The 13627-nt window shown below is 42.0% G+C and overlaps 1 protein-coding gene across 1 annotated transcript in view; it reads left to right on the top strand.

Annotated features, from left to right (window-relative positions):
• The window catches only part of otogl (otogelin-like), a 32081-nt gene that overhangs the window by 12212 nt on the left and 6242 nt on the right, over window positions 1-13627 (top strand). Inside the window, exons 26-45 of the mRNA XM_059335307.1 lie at window positions 575-709; window positions 834-980; window positions 1410-1529; window positions 1739-1855; window positions 4423-4579; window positions 4786-4812; window positions 4941-5120; window positions 5206-5484; window positions 5571-5688; window positions 5769-5848; window positions 6695-7602; window positions 9220-9397; window positions 9518-9660; window positions 9748-9771; window positions 9876-9968; window positions 10062-10251; window positions 11156-11373; window positions 11694-11835; window positions 11936-12121; window positions 12247-12459. Of these exons, the coding sequence (XP_059191290.1) occupies window positions 575-709; window positions 834-980; window positions 1410-1529; window positions 1739-1855; window positions 4423-4579; window positions 4786-4812; window positions 4941-5120; window positions 5206-5484; window positions 5571-5688; window positions 5769-5848; window positions 6695-7602; window positions 9220-9397; window positions 9518-9660; window positions 9748-9771; window positions 9876-9968; window positions 10062-10251; window positions 11156-11373; window positions 11694-11835; window positions 11936-12121; window positions 12247-12459 (3655 nt within the window). The remainder of the gene's footprint in view (window positions 1-574; window positions 710-833; window positions 981-1409; window positions 1530-1738; window positions 1856-4422; window positions 4580-4785; window positions 4813-4940; window positions 5121-5205; window positions 5485-5570; window positions 5689-5768; window positions 5849-6694; window positions 7603-9219; window positions 9398-9517; window positions 9661-9747; window positions 9772-9875; window positions 9969-10061; window positions 10252-11155; window positions 11374-11693; window positions 11836-11935; window positions 12122-12246; window positions 12460-13627) is intronic.

Here is a 13627-nt window from a genome sequence, read left to right on the forward strand (position 1 = left end):
GTGATTTGGATCTGGGAAAGAAGAGCCAAGCTTGTTTCTATCCCTGGAACAGAAAGTGGTTTTTAATTAGAGCAGATTAAGGTGTGCATGTGTGTGTGTGCTGGGTGGGTTTGCACCATGGTAATGCTAGCAGACGTTGTGCAAAGCGGCAATGACACAAAGAGACCAGTGTTCACTTCAAACCCCAGGACTCCTGCGCTCCCAGGGATATAGAATTAGAATTAGCAGAACAGACATTCCAATTCAGACCCAACAGGCTGCCGGCCACCGTGCAGCCCTGAAAAGAATGGGGAAGCAGGTCAGAGCTGTCTCTTATTAGCCTAGAGTTGCTTCCTCTTCTTGTCACCTCTCATGTATTCAGAATGACACTGTTTCCTGGTGAGGCAGAATCAGATTTCAAGTTTGAATCTGTCATCCAGGATTCATATATTGCACAAATGGCTCTCGCGGCTATAGTAAAAGAGATATTGTGATAACATAAACAAAAAACATGTGTTGTGTTGTAGGACAGAGGCGATTGGAGCTGATGAGACTTCCTTTCCCTCACTCATATTTTGTCTTTCCCTCTCACCAGAGTGCAGGAGAAACCGAGGTGTCCATTGTTGCCCAAAACAAGGACTGCTATGAGAGCGGCATTGTGTGCATGAAAATACTGGTCATTCACGTGGGACTTACTAAGATCTACTTTACAGACAACTCTGGCAACCCTGTAGGGAGTATAAACACACTGTCATGCTATGTACCTGTGTCTCATTTCTTCTCAAAACTATGTAAATTAAACATATCAATAATAATAATTCCTGCTAATATTAATCTATTTTGTCTTGCCTTAGAACCCGTCCACTGTTGTAGGTCGAGGGTCAGAGTTTGAGCTTTGGAAAGCCGGCTACTACACTGTGGTCCACTTCTTCAGTCAGGACCTGACTATCCTCTGGGACCGCAAGACAACTGTACACATTAGAGCTGGACCTCAGTGGAAGGTCTGCACTAGTGTCCTTGGATACACACACACACACACACACACACACACACATATATATATATATATATATATATATGTAACAAGGTTGTGACGGTACCAGAATTTTATACTTTGATACAGTACCATGATAGCTTTTTTCTTGCCTGCACACAGTAAAGGTAAAGAAAAAAGACCCTGAAAGCATACCAAGACATGGCTTATTTATTTCCCCACTGTTTCATCTGGGGAGTCTTGGATTGAAAATCTGATTGTAGATCTGTTTTTTTTATTTTTTCTAGGTTTGGTACTTTCTATACTATGAAATGTGGATATTGTATCGTTTTACCCACCTGGTATTGAAAATGTATTAAAAACAAACAATCTTAATAAGTATCTATACCATATAAGTTAACTTAACATGACTCACTGTGTTTTCTTTCTTAATTAGGGCCTTCTCAGTGGACTATGTGGAAATTTTGACAGTGTGACAGTGAACGACATGACCACCTCCAGCCACATGGAAGTCAATAATGCACAGACCTTTGGAGATAGCTGGGCCCTGGGACAGGTATGAGTCAGCCCAGCTCCTCTCCGCCATTGATTCTCCCTGTACCCTCGTTCCTCTTTCTGTCTTTGTGAATCTCCCACTCACTCACTCTTTCACTCCTCTCCAGCTCTCTGTTGCTCCTGTAATTTATGTGTGCTTGTCTCCCTCGAGTCCGCTGTGATATTTAAGAGTAATCAGACTCTCGATCACCTTGTGTGTGTGTGTTTTAGTGTGAAAGTGACTATGTGGTTGAGCGACCATGTGAAGGCGACTTAGGCAGACAGCCGTACGCCAAGAGGGAGTGTGCTCTCCTCTACAGCGATGTCTTTGCACCCTGTCACAACGTGGTGAGTGCTGCTGAACTGATGCGCACACACATACACACATGCATCTGTACAGAGAGAGCTGGAGAAAGGTTATCTTGGTTCCAGCAGGGGAGTAAGGATTGGTGAGGGGTTATGGGAACAACTCCTAACTGATCCCAGCGAATACACTGTTCCTCAGAGATAAATACCAAATACCACACCAGGTTCAATGTTTCACACACAAACAGACACACACCTATATGTTTTATTAATTACAGTATTGTATTTATCTATGTGGCCAGCAGATGGAGCTATGTATATATGTACAGGTCAGCTCATAAAAACTGTAGCCAAAGAAAACACAGGAATCCCAGCTCACTTACTATACCTTTTTTTTTAACTAACACTTTCAATAAAGACTAACACAATGGTAATAAAATAACTTATTCTGGCACGTTTAATTAAGAATGCCTGTTCTCATGTGGGATGCATTTAATGAGACACGTTGCACATGAAAACATTGTTTGTTTGAACCTTGTTAATAAAGTAGCATAGTAAGGAAATCCTGTGGTGTCTTGTGGCTCTGCATTCAGTTTTTTATGACTAAGCCCAGAGGCTAATTCCTGCTAATTTGGCATGTTCTAGGTAGAGAGTGGCAAATGTAACCTTCGGTTCATCTGATCCAGACCAAGGGACAGAAATGATGCATTGATGCATTTATCATAAAATCCTGTGTTTGATTCATTTGCTTTTTCCGAAAACAAACAAACTGCACTAGAAGCTGCATTACAGAGGACCAAGTCCTACCTTCTCAAGTTGTCTCGGTTCGAGTGTTAGGTCCACACCAGGGTTTGATTGACAGCTTTCACAGCAGCTCAAATGAACCGTACGAACAGGGAAAACAGACCTGACTTTGTTTAACCCAAATAAAAGCAGTTAGGTGTGAAAGAAACCCAAGACATTCAGTAAATCCAGAAGTGTGGACATTGAGGTTGTATTTCTTATCTTTATCACTCATGTGTTCCACCAAGATATAATTTCTGTATCTTCTTTATGAGGTCAAAATAGTAAAAGGAGGGTACAAAAACAAAATGTACTGTGGAAATATATTCTGTATGTGTTATTTCACCCTGTAGTGGTAGCATTACAATGTTGGTACATTTGTTTATAGTACAGTGAGAAAAATGTATCCTGACTTCACTTGTCATTCTGAGTGGCAGAGAGGCAACTGTACAAGGCAGAGTTTGTTTCTTTGCTTGGTTTGTTGTGGAAAAGACAGTTTCACACAAATAAATGGATCTGAAGGGTAGTAGCTGCTCTGAAGCTTTAATCTATAACTTCATGGATACATTCAGAGTTTTTCACTTTGCATTCCGAGAAGACGTTACTGTCACATTCCCTCTAGCTATTCAGGGAGTATGATTTAAAAACACCACTGAGGTTAGCCAAACATCTCTTTTTTCAGTGACTTTGCTGGAGTTTTCTCCATATCCTAATTGGAGAGAAAAGCACCCATCCGAGGAAGTTACTTCTAAAGCTTGTTTTCTTAAGAAAAATCACTTTTTTCTTGCTCTCTGAATGTAAGTGTCCTTGCTCTGCAAAGACACATCCAGTTTGTTGAGTTTGATGTATAATCTGCATGATAGGACATATTTGGAAGCAAATGTCTTTACTCAAAATGTAGTCAGAGTTGGGAAAACGGAAAAAAATTGTAAGACAAGAAAGGAATTGTAATGCAGTAGAAAACAATTCAGACATTCTACTGCACAGGTACTTGTTTTTATTTGCAGTACACAAACAATAATGTGTGTTTAAAATACATTTTGTATTGAGGATAAGATCAGATTAATGTAACTGGCTGAATTACCTTTTTAGTAACATTACTGTATTTATTGCAAACCTGCTGCTGTGTACATGATGCAGTACCCTGCCTAATAGGGCTGCACAGTTTAGCTTTCATCATTCACCCATTCACACACCCATACATCCACATGTATCTGAGGCTACCCTGCAAGGTGCCAGTAAATATCCATTCACACAACAGATGTAGTAGCAAATTGGGGTTCAGTATCTTAGATACTTCGACATGTAGACTGCCATGGTCAGTGATTGAACCACCGACCAGACTGAGCACACTTTAATATCTGTTTATTCATTGCAAGTAATACCGTTGTCGCTATTTTCAAAAATGTTAGGGCTACGCAATGAGGAAAATATGCGCTATAACCTTACAAATTGTTGTCCTTCTCACATTTGTTAGGATAATATCATATGCAGGTTTTGATGGGAGGAAGTGTTTTTGTGCATTACTGTAGCCAGTGTCAAAAACACAGATGCCCAGTAAACATCGCCTTTGGACAGACCAACTGATCGCTGATGCATTTTGTCTGTGTGTCACAGAGCTCATCTGATCCCCTCTGCACCAGAGGTTGACCCACATTCCTTTGTCCCGATATCTCATCACTCCTTCTCTATCTGAATTATTGAAAACTACTCACCCCCTAAACAGTTTCCCCCACCGAGATTGGCCTGGTTCACTCTTTGATTGTGTGTGTATTTGTGTGTGTGTTTGTGTATGACCATATATACATGCTGTGCGTTCCCTCCAGGTGGATGTGGCCTGGTTCTATAGGAACTGCCTGACAGACACTTGCAATTGCAACCGTGGGGGAGACTGTGAGTGCCTCTGTACATCCATTGCTGCATATGCACACAAATGCTGTCAACAGGGGGTCACAATACACTGGAGATCCCCCTCTGTCTGTCGTGAGTACATACACATACACATGCTCATAGTACCTTGGTCTACTCTGTGTATGTTAGCGATATGACCCCCTGCTTATCTCTTTGACCCAATTTTGTCTGTTGCTCTCTGCAGACGCCAATATTCTCATATTTTGCATCTCAGTCACACATTACCTCAGAGCCATTGAATTTCTTTATAACATCTGAACTGTCTTGCTCTCTTTCAGCCTACGACTGTGAATACTATAATCAAGGTATGCATGAGTGAGGGTTTTCAGAAAGCTGTTTTGTTGATTGTCATTTCCATACCTTAACACACACTGATTCCCTGCTAGCTTGTCACCACACTCATTTCCTCTCTCTTTCTCTCACTTCCCCACAGAGCTAGGCGATGGCCCATTTTCCTTGGTGAGTGCAGTTTATAATGACACCATGTTTGGAGTGAATCGCACCAGCAGCTCAGTGTTTCCTCTGGTGAGAGAGAGACCAGGGCAGTTGCCTGCCCCAGGCTTACTCTTCAATTTCATGATCACAGCAGGCTTGCAGAAGTATAGAACATCACGTGAGCATCCACATTCAAACAATTACACACTACTACTATTTGTTTTTTGGGGGGGAAATTAACTCCCATTCACTTATTTTCACAGGTGTCCCTGTGGTGTCACTGGAGTCTGCAGAGAGACCAAACTATTTCCTTGTTGTGTCAGGACGCAGCCGTCTTCAGTTGGAACGCTGGAGTCGAGGGCCAGAGTTTGGCCGCAGGGCAACCTTTATCCAGCACCAGGGGCTGTTTCTGCCAGGTCACATCGCGTTCGAGCTCGTCGGCCAACCTGGAATATTTCTGACACTGACACGCACTGCTGCACGAGCTCAGAGATACGACACCTCAGAGGGCTTCAAAGCCAGCAGCAGCTTCACACTGGAGGGTCAGAAACGCATGCATGTACCCAACACATGTTCTTACATACACACAAAAACAAACTAATCTGTTTTTTTTCCTCGCATCTGCCAGAGAGCAGTTTTGTGATACCTTACCGTATGATGTGTGAGTGGCGCTACCAGGCCTGTGCTAGCCCTTGTGTCCACACGTGCAGTGATCCAGAAGCCACCCGCTGCCAGTTCCTGCCTCCGTAATACAGCCTCATTATACAGCCAATATACAGTAATCAATGCTTAGCTCAGGTACTGAAATCGTTTCTGTATGTTGCAGTGTGGAGGGCTGCTTCCCACGTTGTCCCAAGAACATGGTTCTTGATGAAATCACAAGAAGATGTGTCTACACAGAGGACTGTGAGTTTGACGGATTGGTGTTATGTTTTAAAAATGGCATTAAAAAGTTATGATTTTCTGATGCACTCATATTGTTTACTTTAAAGGTGAAGTGTGTAGGATTTAATGACATCGAGGGCTGCAACTACCGATCACATACTTTGACTATCGGTAAATCTGCCCAACATTTTTTTGATTAATCAGTTAATCATTTTGTTCAGAAAATGGCAAAAATTGTAAAAAGGAAAATGCCCTGTGTAATTGTCTTAAAAATAGTATGTCTTATTCGACCAATAGTCAAAAAATACAAAGCTCTTCAGTATATGATCATGAGTGACAAAGAAAACCATTTCATTCTTGCATTTAAGAGGTTTGAAACCAACAAATCTTACTTACATGTCACTAAAATAATTGGCAAAATAATTGCCAATTAGTTTTCTGTCAATTAACTAAACGATTTATCGACAATCATTGCAGTTCTTGTGGCATCTAGTGGTGAGGTTGCAGTTTGCAACCAAGTGAATATGCCTCCCACTCTTTCAAAGTGTGTCAGAGAACTACCGTAGCCTTCAGATAACAAAAATGTAAAAGGCCTTCTCTAGAGCCAGGGTTTGGTTAGTCTCTTCTGCCCTAATAAAGAAACATGGCAGACTCCTTGTGAGTGGACCCACTCCTTTATAAGAAAGGCTCATTCTAAGCTACCAAAAACATAACGATTCTTTTTTTCAGGTCATTATTCACAACATAGTTATGAATTTTGTATTCCATCTCAGCCCTAAGATTGTTTGAAATTCCACACACTGCTCCTTCAATGTATTTTTTAATCAATACAAAATATGCACTAAGAATATTAATCCTCTCTTCTAGGTGTGACCCTTCCTCCCACTCCGACACCTTTTGCATACGTGACGCGGTCCAACAGAACTACTACAGCACCACCACCAACAACTTCACCTACAACCACCACAACCACTACTACGACTACCACAAGGCCAACAACCACAACCACCACTACTACCACATCCACTACTACAACTACCACAAGGCCGACAACCACAACCACTACTGTCAGGCCCACCACAACCACTACCACTCCCACTACTCCCAGTACAACAACAGCCACTGAACGTGTTACCACTCCAACCACTCCGTCTCCATCCACAGCTTCGACCACTCATCCCACTACTACTGTTTCTACCACTTTCACTCCCACAACCCCGCCCGAGACGACCACTCTCAGCACGACTGAGATGACCCCCACTCAAACTACAGTAACCACAGGGGTCACTACAACCGCCACCACAGCTACACACTCCATTGTATCCACAGACGCTACTACAGTCACTTCTCCACCACCCCCTACTACACTCTCTTCCACCTTGCCCTCCACTCCTACCACCACCACTGTTACCACACCCCCAACACCATCGCCAACATTCCCAGTAACTTCCACCCCACCTCCTCTGACCTCCCCCACCGAACAGCCACCCACCACCACTGCCACCACAACTGCCCCCACCACTGTCCCTGAAACCACCACCGAAACCACGACGACTCCTCAGCCTACACCTGCGCAAACAACCATCACTGTAGAGACCACCACCCCAACAGACACTTCAACAGTTACTGTTACAACCACAGCACCACCTTCTACAACCATGGAGCCCACGGCTGAGCGCATAACCACAGAGATAATCCCAAGCCCTGACACCTCTCCGGTAACAGAGGGAGCATCAACCACGCAGCCATTCCTGTTCCCCACTACGCCCTGCACAGTAAGTGCTGCTGTTCTCTTCATGAACCTGTACATTAACATCTTAAAGATAAATGTGTGTGTTGAACTTGATAAAATGATACAGTTCTGCTTGATGTACTATGTATTTGATTACTTACATGAATTAATTTACAATCAACATCTTCCACTCCACCATGCCTTATTTTTGTCATTTTAGTGGGGGGACAGGGGATCTTTAGTCTACATCATCTGAAACCTGGGAATCTGAAGAATAATTTGAGATGCAGCTTGGTACTGTGTGTCAAGTTTTCCCAGTTATAAATCTGTAATAAAAATGTGTTAATTAATCAATTACCAAGTAGGGACTATTTGCAACCATGTAGGGTTGCAAAGGGGTGGAAAATTTTGAGGAAATTTCCAGAAACTTTCCATGGGGAGTTAAGCTGGGCAAATTTGAAAATATTCCAAATCGGAAACTTTCCATGGGAATTATGGAAATGAATGGGCATTTATGGGAATAAACTGGAAATTGGGGGTAATTTAAACAAACTGTATTATATCCACACATAAACATTTTGTTTTGTTAGCAGACATCCATGAAAAATAATACAAGTAGAACTTTATCAAGTTTTTATTCATTTTATTGAACAACAAAAACATGAATGAGTTAAATATTACATAAAAAACACATGAATGTATTGAAATACAAATGTTTGTTTTCTGATGCAAATGGCTATGAAGGAGTAGCCTGGGTATACCCATACTGCCTTGCGCGCTCAAATTTCATTTCGAACCTCCAGGCAGTCTGGCAACCAGAGAGGTTTCTTAGCCCTGTTTTAGGGATCCCATCACAGAACGGGGAGAGACGGCAAGACGCTGACGCGTACTACTCGGCAGACGGAAGCTTGTAGTTTTGTAGTTTTCTTATGGATCCAACATGGCTGCAGCAGACGCAAAACTCTCTTTAGCTGTAGATGGTGTTTTAAACAGTTTAGAGCGAAAGTTGATTTTAAAAGAAGAACAACGTTTGACTTTACACTCTTGTTTCATCGCAAAAAAGGATGTTTTAGCCTTGCTTCCGACAGAATTTGGTAAAAGTCTAATCTACAAATCTACCAACTAGCGCCCCGCTACTAGCGCTGCTACTAGCCCCACTACTAGCCCCACTACTAGCGCCGCTACCGTAACGCCAGTGATCTGGCTACGAGCCGGGGGACAGCGGAGACGCCGAGAGACCCGCAGCAGCTTGTTTATTGCCCATAAAATTAGTGGATGTGTGTGGCTGAATGACGTGAGGGGGAATAAAATGTGAAAATAAATAATCTTGCAGAAAGCGAGAACTGGAGAAGCAAAGCAGCATGCATTACTCTCTCACAGACACACACAGCAAACATCAATTTCTGTCGCTCTACTACGTCATCTGGTATAACTGATACGATTGGCTAAGAGCTACCTACAGACGCTTTGATAGACATTCTAAGCGCCCAATAAACGGCTCTGGAGGATCGTAAACCACACCTCCTCTACGGAGAAATGAACGGCTGGTTTCCAGACTAATCTCATTTGTAATTAGTCTGGTGTTAGCCAGGCTAATGAAGGAGTCCTGCGACATGTAAACAAACTTTGAAAAACAAAATGTGTGTCTTTGTCCCCGCAGCCTCCGTACTCCTACCGCATCGATGAGTGTGCTGAGCTGATCTGTTTCAACGGAGAGCTGCTGCTCCACAACTCCTCTCAACACTGTCGCTACAACACCACCCAGCCCCAGTGCAGTCTGCTGGGCATGCCCATCCTCATCAACACAGACCCCTGCTGTCCACAGTGGCAGTGCCCCTGTAAGTTTGGTTGATTGAATCAGAATTCCCAGTGATTCAGTTATAGGCAGGTGGTGATTAGAATCCAATCTTTGCTGCAATCATCTGTATGTTTTTATGAATAAAATTGTCTTTTGCCAGGTCGCTGCACTGTTATGTCAGACCTGCGTGTTATCACATTTGATGGCAACAATGTGGCCTTGTATGATAACGGTTCATACATCCTTGTTAACCTGCCAAGAGAGACAATTATTGGCACTGTGGAGAAATGTCCTACCAGCCAGGTAACTTCCACACAAAATATATGAACTGTCTCATAAAATGTCTGAAAATTATTTTTGAAATTGTTAAAATATTTTGTTTTCTTGTAGAGTGTAAACTCCATCAGACGAACTGTGAGTACAGTGATTTCTCCCCTTTTTTTCCTCCCAATTGTGTTTGATTCATTCCATAAATATTATCTAAAATAATTACATTCTCTAATTTCACTCCCCTACAGAGTCCTACAGGTGGAACATCTGGTCTGTGTTTTAAAAAGCTGAACATCACTACCTCCTCCTACAGAATCATTATCAACAGACTGGATCGCAAGGTGAGTCTCTTTACCTAATTTACTGCCTGGAGTTCCACTTATCCCACACAATTAACTTGGTCCTTGTCTGCCTGCGTGTCCATCTGTCTCTAGGTGACAGTAAACTACAGACCTGCTAGACTTCCATTCTCCCGTCACTCTCTTTATGTGGAAGACACAGGCAGCATGTACCTGATCCACACACCTGGTGGGGTCAGCATACAGTGGTATCACAGCACGGGCATCATGGTGCTGCAGTACATCACTCCTTATAATGCATCTGTGCCCACTCGAGGCCTTTGTGGTGAGTACACACACACACACACACACACGCACACACACACAGCGGCTTTGACCACATCAGCAACAGTCCCATTTATCTAAGTGTCAGATATCAGTACATAAAGGATAAATGTCTAAACAGCAGCATTACTTTGACTTGAGGCATTATTTGATATGACATTTTGAGATTTGTTGCCAGCCATTTGGTTCATTGAAGCTGTTTTACATGCACATTATCTCACTCCTTTAGACTGTATAATAATACTCATTGGTTTGTGGACTACAATTTTGAAGCATTGAGTATGGCATCCATAATTTGTATTAATTATAGCATCCATAATTCATATTAATTATGATATTAATTGGGATGCTAAATTAGGCAATTTAGTACAACTAATTGCTGAACAAGACATTTTTGTGTAAAGAAGATGTTACAATGAACATGCACAAATTAAAAACTTGAAACTAGCCACGGAGAACTTAAACTCATATGGTCCTCTTATGGTCGCCCATAAAGTTGGAATAATTTTGTTTTCAGACACAATCCTCTGTTAATGTTGTGGTTTCATTTTTAATGTGATGTGTTTGAAAGATTAATAAAGTTTTGAGAAGATATTGTATACACTTAATCTGTCAATAATAAATCACATTGTCACAATCATTCCTTGGAAAGAGGTAAAAAATATTTAATTCCGACTTTATGGGCGACCGTGTGCATAAACTCATATTGATGTAGTAAATCAAGTGAGAAGTAGGGTCATTTTCTCATAGATTCTATACAATCTAACATCTTTTTACGACCAGTGGGGTCGCCCCCTGCTGGCTTCACTTATGAGACTGAGATCTTATCTTGCCCAGTCCACATATATATTTTTCACTGAAAATGCAGCAGAATGACTCACACATCTGTCTGCCCGCTGTGTCAGGTTGCTGTGATGGCAACCCAGAAGATGACCTGAAGCTGCCCAATGGTACAGTGGTCAGAGAGGTGGGAGACATGATGATCTTCCTGCAGGCCTGGAGAGTCCACACCACCGATGAAACCGAACACATGCGCAGAGTCGGAGACAACTGCACCATTGGAGACTGCTCCACCTGTCTCTCCATGCTCCGTCAGAGAGCCTTCACTCCATGTCACAGCAAAGTAGCTACAATATTCACACAGCATAACAAGCTTGATTGTATTTAGCTAATTTATTAAAAGCTACGTACAAGTTCTTGTCCTGAGAGATTAGTTGACTTATTGCTGAGTCAATGCAGAGAATAGATTTATATTTAAGCCAGTTATCATTAAAAAATATTCACAAATGTGAATACACAATAGGCTTTGAAGTTTTTCTTTATAATATATAATATTATTTTTATGACATTTTAAAGAATTCATTTTGTTTATCTAAAAAAAAAAAAGGCTGATAATAAAACTAATCATCAGCTTTTGTGACCTTGGCACGGTTGTGTATGCAGGTCTCTCCGGAGCAGTTCTGCGACATCATGTGGGCGGGGGACCTGCACTACAAGGATCACCAGTGTGACTTTATGGCAGCGTACGTGGCAGTTTGTTACACACATCAAGTCTGCATCAGCTGGAGACGACACAACTTCTGCCGTAAGGAGACACGGGCAAAGAAATGACACGCATGTACGCAGATGTATTCATTGGTGTTTCTCCTTTGCTCATGCATTGCTAAGTTCCTGTCATCCTGTAGCATTGCGGTGTCCCCCTGGTAAGGAGTATCAGCCGTGTGTAAGCACCTGTGCCAGCCGCACCTGTCTGAACAGAGAGTACTACGAGGAGACCACCTGCTCCTTCATCAGAGAGGAGTGTGTGTGCCGCAGTGGAACCATCCTGCACCGCGCTGACTCCCCTTACTGTGTAACTGAGGATCGCTGTGGTGAGTGACAGAGTAATTACATGCCTTTGTGATGAAAACTTCACTGTAAGAGTGTCTGAATCAGTACTGGACTTTGCTTTATATGACTCACACATAGTGTATTTACTTGGTTCTGATGTATCCAGTGTGCACGGATAATGAGGGCAACCCCCGGGCCCCGGGCGAGGTGTGGAATGGCTCTGCTCGCAGCTGCTGTCTGTACAAGTGTGTGGAGAATGGCTCTGTTGTGGCTGTGGAGCCAGATTGCAACTCTGTCCCCACACCGCTGTGTGAGAGAGAGGGAGAGTATGTGCTGGATGTGTTGGAAGAAGGAGCCTGCTGCCCAAAGAAGATCTGTGGTGAGTTTAAAGATTATGTTTCTCCTTTGCCAAGCAAAGCATGTGCTCCAAATATGAGTATCTGGAGATTGCATTCGAGAGATGGTGCTTTCATCTTTTCCTTTCATTCTGCCTTTTAAGAGATAGTTCAGATTTTTTCGAAGCGGGGTTGTATGAGGTACTTAACCATAGTCAATGTATTAACTACTTTAGATGGCGTTCGGTATTCTTTGTTTGAAGAGGCGGGCTGGAGTACTGACACAGAAGCTAAGCAATGTGCTGCTGTGGAATAGGGGCAGCAGCAAAAACTTATTTTAGCCACCTAAAAAAATCAATATCACTCTAAGTGTACTCCATATTTAGAAACTTTTCTCCACTTTACCTTGCCATCAGGCACTCCATTTCCAACGGGGACCTGAAGCTGTTATCTATGCTATCTTCCAAGCCACCAGTCTCTTCTGACAATACCAGCAATTTCACCTCCCAGAACACAACAGAGTTGGTGGTCTATCACTGCCCTAATCAGTTAATTTGTTTGTGTTATTTGTGACTTTGTGTTATTGTGTAACTTAAAATAAAACATCAACAAACTGTAAGATGGAGGCAGTAGTAGACCAGCAACTCCCGTGTTCTGGGAGGTAAAATTGCTGAGTCTGGTGGCTTGGAAGATAGCATAGATAACAGCTAAATGACATGTAATGTAAATGTAATAACAGCTTCATGTCTGAAAGAGTGTCAATGCTTTGAAGAGAGGATGGATGTATTCAACGACTTCATTTCCCAGCTGGAAAGGGATCTCTGATAGCAAGTTACAACCCAGATTTTAAAAAAAGTTAAAAATTAAACATAAATGAAACAAAATGTGACACCTTTCTATTCCCTTGTGACATACAATAAATACAATTAATTGTTGTTCAATTAAAACTGTGCAAATACAGTCCTTTTTTTATTCAATCTTTTGTATTTGTAAAAAATAAACACTGTATTTTGATGTATTCTGTTTTTATTTTGGATGTATACAGTGTCCCAACATTATTTGAATCAAGGTTGTAAATCCTTGAGAATATTATAAATATTGTTTTATTATATACTTTTATAGAAGTGTTTCTGATGATGGTTCACCAGTTTTGTAGCCAAGATGTATCCCCAAATACTTCTAATTTCAGAGACCAAAAATCAAAACATTTCA

The sequence above is a fragment of the Centropristis striata genome, chromosome 6 (assembly GCF_030273125.1).
Source record: "Centropristis striata isolate RG_2023a ecotype Rhode Island chromosome 6, C.striata_1.0, whole genome shotgun sequence".
NCBI lineage: Eukaryota > Metazoa > Chordata > Actinopteri > Perciformes > Serranidae > Centropristis > Centropristis striata.